This window comes from Phragmites australis, chromosome 6, assembly GCF_958298935.1.
Source record: "Phragmites australis chromosome 6, lpPhrAust1.1, whole genome shotgun sequence".
Classification (NCBI taxonomy): Eukaryota; Viridiplantae; Streptophyta; class Magnoliopsida; order Poales; family Poaceae; genus Phragmites; species Phragmites australis.
In genome coordinates, this window is record NC_084926.1 from 36,351,584 (window position 1) to 36,358,177 (window position 6,594).

At 39.8% G+C, this 6,594-nt stretch overlaps 1 protein-coding gene across 1 annotated transcript; it reads right to left on the reverse strand.

Moving 5' to 3' along the window:
- Window positions 1–1,712: 1,712 nt before the first annotated feature.
- On the reverse strand, window positions 1,713–6,281 carry LOC133920613 (uncharacterized). The gene is made up of 6 exons (XM_062365216.1): window positions 6,097–6,281; window positions 4,097–4,155; window positions 2,629–2,681; window positions 2,502–2,545; window positions 2,128–2,293; window positions 1,713–2,022 (listed from the first exon to the last, which is right to left on the reverse strand). The coding sequence occupies exons 1-6, from the start codon at window positions 6,170–6,172 to the stop codon at window positions 1,950–1,952; spliced, it is 471 nt and encodes a 156-aa protein (XP_062221200.1). The 5' UTR covers window positions 6,173–6,281; the 3' UTR covers window positions 1,713–1,949.
- Window positions 6,282–6,594: the final 313 nt, after the last annotated feature.

Here is a 6,594-nt window from a genome sequence, read left to right on the forward strand (position 1 = left end):
GTTGGATGGATTTGAACGGTTAGGATGTACCTACTGCAGGAGAACTGCAGACGGCAGCCGATCCCAGTCCGCAACACTAAGAACATGTTCCGCAGTTGGGCCAAGATGACGTCCGAATCATCTCACAAGAACGAGAGCACCGGCATGCATGGGACATACGATTTTTGACAACCATTTTAGTACTGATATTCTTTATCGAGTACAATACACGGAAGATACTTAAACTTGTCAGGGTGTTACCTATGTCCCTAATTTTTGAAAATACAGGTCCATATATGTTCTTAAAATTTAAAGGATGCCATCGCATCGCAGGCCGAAGTGCTGATGTGGAACGCTGTCTGACTGCCAGCGTGGAGCCGTCTCATCCTCTCTCGCTACCAGCAAGGCCCCACCACTATTTTCTCTCGCTTTCCGTCTTCGTTGTCTTCTTCATCCTTCGGCGACAGCACGCCGCCGCCCATAATCTCCCGCACAATTCAGAGCGCGCCACTGCCGAAATCTCGTCATGCTCCTGCTCGGTTCCTAGAGCACCAGATCCGCCGGGCGGCCTTGTGCTCGCGCCGCTCAGCTCCAGACCCTAATGAAGGGATGGTGATCGATCTACGTACACACAGCTAGCACTTCGGAATGTTTCCCGTCCGAGACGTCAGCCGTTGCCGCCGGCGGTAGCTTCGATACTTAGCAGCGTCAATTTCATGCATGTGTACTTCCTTTCCGTGAATTAATCTCCTAATGTCTGTCTTATGGCCGGTGGAAGATGTGTACGTACGTAGGTTAACTCCTGGTCCGCGTGGCCCTGGCTGAGCTGAATTGTCACTGAGTGGTCTTAATTACTCCGGTTAGAGTTGGGCTCTTTGTACTAGTCCATACGCTTATATAATTTCATTAACACTTGCATACTTACAACTGAGTCTCTCCATATATATACACATGTGCTATTGTATATCTAAGTATAGAATAAATATTCTACACCTCGGTTCAACAGAGTCAGTCCACGCCCGCCATATGTCACATGTCCTGCGCTGCCATGTGTCCCCACACGCCCTTGCGCCCGCTGACCAGCTTAGTAGTTGTTCAATAATTTCATTCAGTAATTGTTCAGTAATTATCCTTCATAATTCTTCAATAATTTTATATGATTTAATGCTTATGCAATTATAAGTAGTTTTGCTCCGTTCAATAGTCTCAAGTTATAGAAAACTTGTTTAAGTAGTGTCAGTAGTTCAGTATTGAGTGGTTTCAAGTCACAGTGAAATTATTCAGTAGTTATGTTAGTAGTGTTAGTAGTTGCGAGTAGTATCATTTGTTTGTTTGGTGGTGTCAGTAGTTTTTGTTCAATAGTGATATTAGTTGTTAAGTAGTTCAAAGTCATAGCAAAATTGTTTAGTTGTTGCATCAGGAGTGTTAGTAGTATTAATAGTTTATTCAGTAGTGTTAGTAGTTTTGTTCAGTAGTAATAGTATTTGTTTATTAGTTTAAGTTATAGTAAAATTAGCCAGTAGTTTATCAGTAGTGTTAGTAGTTGCTAATAGTATCAGTAGTTTGTTTAGTAATGTTAGAAGTTTTTTAGTAGTTTGTTTTATTAATTTTCAGTAACAGTGCCTCCATAGTCAGTAGTTGCGCACGGGGCAAGGACACATAGCGGGAGGGGAGGGGGTGTCCGGACGCGTGGGGGGTGCGGGACACGTGGCGGAATAACATCCTCATATATACACACTTGGAAAAGACTTATCTATATATATACACACGTACACACACTTACATATACATATAGCTATAACCTCTGCTGAAGATTGTAGAACAGAGACGGTTCGTCGACCCACATCATGACGCACGCAGAGCTGAACCCCTAGCCAACAATTATATATACATGTTCAACACCGTGACAAAGCACCAAGAATTCATCATAGAGTTTAGCCCTTGGATCTCTCCAAGGAATTAATCGGCAGCTAGGCAGTGGCAGCCGAGGACGAGGAGAGACAGCACCAGTAATGCGTTTTTGTGGCGCTCGTATCCAGACGCCTGCAGATGGATAACAGTTAGTACTACGTACTATTTAAGCTGAAGAATTTTAATCGGTTAGATATATTATATATAGACTGACTGCATCCGATCTGAATATCTGACCTTGTTTCTTCCGTGTTTGCCGCAGGCGCCGCGGCAGGATCAGCGGAGGCAGCATCCGTGGCTGCGGGATGCTCGGGGCGGCCGGGGATGAAGTCTAGAACGGGGTCCTCGCCGTCGAGCCTCCTCATCGTTGGCGAAGGAAAGACGGCCGCTGTGAACGTTATCTCTGCAAGATCCATGGACAAAACGAGAAACGTCGACCATTTTGGTCATGAATCTATTATTAGTATCCCCGAATCCCATATTCCCATGTGACAAAAGTTTTAAGTATATGCCCGTTGGGAATACCCTGTCCGTCAGGAATCTTCCATTTTTTTGAGAACTTTAATAGCTATTCAAATTTCTGAAGAACAAAGCTCAAACCGTAAGCATACCTTCTTCGTCCTGTTCGGCAACATTCTCTGCGTCCACGGCCGCACTAACAGAGTCAAAATGGACAGGTAATTAAATTACTGACACCTTTGGTGTGTATATATACACACACGGGGAAGCTATGCATACTCGGTTTGCGTCTCAGCTTCTGGATTCTGGCCCACTTGCTGTTGCACATCACCCTGCAGGTAGTATATGGAAGACGCACATGAGCCCTTTTTACTAGAGTGAAAACTAGACGGATAGTTTTTGCTCGCTCAAAGATTTACAAAGTAAATATAGGATAATTGGTATTTGTGTTTGATACTATTTAATATTATTAGTGTTTGACTCTTAGATATGAGATAAAAAAGATAGGTACATAATGACTGATATCCGTCTGAAGTATCTGAATATTAAGTGTTATGAGAAAATCTATTATAATTTTATTTAAAAGCACGATTATATATATATATAGTCACACATTTATAGATAAATAATACTGAATATTTTTATTATCATATCTCAGCGATCACTCTCTTTGTGCTTATTTTAATTGCACCTCTATACTGCTTAATGCGTTGTGTGGTGATGCAAATGATGTGAATTTTTTTTTATCTATCCGACTAACCGAAAGCTTGTGGCACTCTCCGCTCCGACTCTGAGAAAAAAATATATGATATGATACAAGATGAAGAAATAATTATCTGATATTATCCGTGTCAGACTTTGATTTAAAAAAATATAATACAAAATGAACTGTGTCCATATGTATCCGGTGTGATTTCACACCCTACTCTTTACCAAAGTGGCTGGAATAATGCGTGTAGGCAAAAAGGCCATGCATTGGTGGTAGTTTTATTTTTGAGAAAATCTACGATTTGCCATTGAATAACTACTGATTCTATAATTCGCCATCGAATAAATTCTGTTTACTTCTATACCATCGAATAAATGTTTCAGTTACTTATATACCATCGGCTTCCGATACTACCCTCCGCTATACTGTTCATGAACAGTACCCGAGAATAAAAAAGGTCACAAAAAAATATGTCGATTTTTGTGCACGCTCTATAATTCATAATCAACCCATTTTAACTGTATTCACCTAAAAATACTGTATAAAATTCAAACTAAAATTTCTCAAAATGAGCTACTTTTGTAATACTGTGCATTACAAAGAACTAATTTTTTCACCGCGGGAGATAATTTTAGAAATTATTACATCACATTAGAGAGGAATATTAGTAAATTTTCTCAGATTTTTTGTAAATTTTTATGAGGCTTAAAAATTGCAATAAGTTACAAAAGTAGTATATTTTGAAGAATTTTAGTTTGAATTATATACAATATTTTTAGTGAATACAGTTAAAACGGGTTGATTATGAATTATAGAGCGTGCACAAAAATCGATATATATTTTTGACTTTTTTATTCGTGGGTACTGTTTATACTGTTCATGAACAGTGCAGCAGAGGGTAGTATCGGAAGCCGATGGCATATAAGTAACTGAAACATTTATTCGATGGTATAGAAGTAAACAAAATTTATTCGATAGCGGATTATAGAATCAGTAATTATTCAATGACAAATCGTAGATTTTCTCCTTACTTGTTACCTCAAGCTTGTCCTCTCCACCTGGTGTAGGGTCTCCACTTACGTCTCCTTCCTTTTTAGCTAATCCAAAAGAACAGCAAACGCTTTAGGAAACAAGATGTTGGATTTCGCAGTATCGAGCGCGCAATTTGTATTTAAAAAAATACATGTAACAATCCTGGCAAAAGATGTAACAAATATCTTCCATTAATATCACAACTACATTAAAAGGTCACAAGAATGTGAGGGGAAATGGGCATAAAGGGGCAGCCGGAGGGGAAATTTTTTTGGAAATATATTTATTTATCATTAATATTACAAAATTAGGAACCCATACAAATCACTTATGCTTTGTCGCCCAACTACGGGACGACAAGGGAAAAATCGAAAATATTGTGTACCTTTGCTCAGACCTTCAAAACGACATCCAAATAGTTAAAAAAAAATTCTGAAAATTTTGGTACTGTAGATTATGCTATCTTCAAGTGCCCCACAAAATTCCAGCTCAAACAATAAATGGTACAATGAGAAGCAAAAAAGACAAGCAGAAACTTGTCTTTTTTTACTTCGTGTTGTAATCCTGCTGGGATTTTGTGTAGAATTTGAAGGCTACACCAACAATTTTTTTAGAATTTTTTGTAATTATTTGGATGATGTTTTAAAGGATGAGAGCAAAGGCACGCAATATTTTTGTGATTTTTTCAAATGTTGCCCATCAAATGGGCAATTTTTGCAAAAAGTTGCTTAATGTTAAAATTTCCAAACGGAGGCCTAACTTTGTAATATTAATAAATAAATAAATATATTTTAGAAAACAATTCCGGAGGGCCAGTGAATGACAAAAGCTTGCGCTAACCTGATCCAGGTCAGGGTAGAGTGACCTCATCCAATGATGATATGTTTAAGGCTACGCCATAGTATTCGCTGGATGGAGCTGATAAAAAAGCACTGTTGGTTTTAGGCCTACGATGTCTGCCTTGGCACGTCCCTAGAAGCCCAATGGGTAGAAAAATCGGACCAGATTGGGCTGCCCAATCATTTTTACATAATATTTTGGGCTCGGTTGGGTCAGGCCCGGGCTATTTCTGGTTACCACCCAAGTTTGATCCAGAGCAGTTATCGAGCTGCCACGGTCGGGCTTAAGACTCCGTTTGTTTCTTTCTGTATTCTGAATTGTAGATTGTATAAATTTATTTTACGTGGATTGTATATAATTGAGGTATATATTTGCAGAATCCACTTCAAAATCTAACTGTTTGTTTGCAGAATTTATAATCCATAATTCAGAGACAAATAAATAGGGCCTAAGTCTTTTTTTTAGACGAGCTTTTATACTCATGTCTACTTAGGGCCCCTTGTAACAAAAGGATTTTTGTAATTTCTATGTTATTGTTTGTGAAGTTTCTGAGTCCAAACGTGCCCTTAGAGTCCACAAAGATCTCGGTGGGATGGAGCCGTCACATAATAGGCCTTAGAATTAGGATGGGCTTGAAATGCGACCCACAACCCACCAACAGAAGCAGGTTTTTCCCTAGAAAAACAAGAACAGAAGCAGGTTATGCTATGCGCGTGGGCAAGAAACCTCTTACCGGCCGCTGGCGGTCATGGGGCCATGAGATTGGAAGAGTGCTGTCCTAAGTTTTTACTTTTAATTTTTGAATATGGAAGAGAAGGAATGAAAGAATAATAAAAGGATAATGAGGGATAAGAAGAAGGAGAGCTCCCCTCGTATCTACTTAGTGGTCCTGCATCCGTCACTATACATGCAGACGACACAAAAATCAGGCCCTCTGTCAATCGATACGGCGTGAGGAAGGGCAAGACAAACGGCTTCAGGTGGATCCTATCAGCATCGTATAGCAAAAAGATCATGTACGTGGCTATTCTTAGACCAAGAAAACCAGAATAGAGCCCTGGATCATCAGCTCAAGGACTCAAACCCAGCCCGGAGTAAGTTTCGCTCGAGTCTAACACAAACAAGTTATTGCAACTCATAGAGCTAACACAAACAAAAGTGGTTACCTTGCTCTTCTGGAGCTCCGGCGGGTGTTGCATCAGGAGCTGGCTTCCGCCGCCGTGCAGACGGTGCACCACCCATCCTCCGATGGATAGTCAGATGACTCCCCCTCGTCCTATCTTGGTACTAATTTTGTTAAATATTGCAACCTTTAATTGCAACAAAAGTACCCGTTTCTCGGATTTAATTGTTAAATAATGCAACCTTTAGTGATAAATATCGGTGGTACTAGTCAAACAGCGATGCACATTGTGTTTTTTCAAATATATGACATTAGCACACTAATGCAAACGTTGCTTCAGCAAGCAAGATTCTGTTTTTCAATGGTATATGGAGAATCGGAAACATTTCTCATCTCTCAAAAGGCTGCTTAAGACTTTTTCTAGACCAGTTCTGGTTCATCTTGTTTAAACAATTACCGTTATTGTGTGCTGAATTTTGGCTAGACACGCAATTGCACGGGTCAACTTTGCTGTTACGTACAATGAAAACTTGCAACTGGT

Excerpts from the sequence above, each read along its gene's own strand:
- LOC133920613 (XM_062365216.1), bottom strand. The coding sequence starts at position 6,172 with ATGGGTGGTGCACCGTCTGCACGGCGGCGGAAGCCAGCTCCTGATGCA. Across the intron at positions 4,156-6,096 it reads CGGAGCTCCAGAAGAGCAAG|CTAAAAAGGAAGGAGACGTA; the intron begins GTAACCACTTTT and ends CTTTTGGATTAG. Across the intron at positions 2,023-2,127 it reads GCAAACACGGAAGAAACAAG|GCGTCTGGATACGAGCGCCA; the intron begins GTCAGATATTCA and ends ATCCATCTGCAG.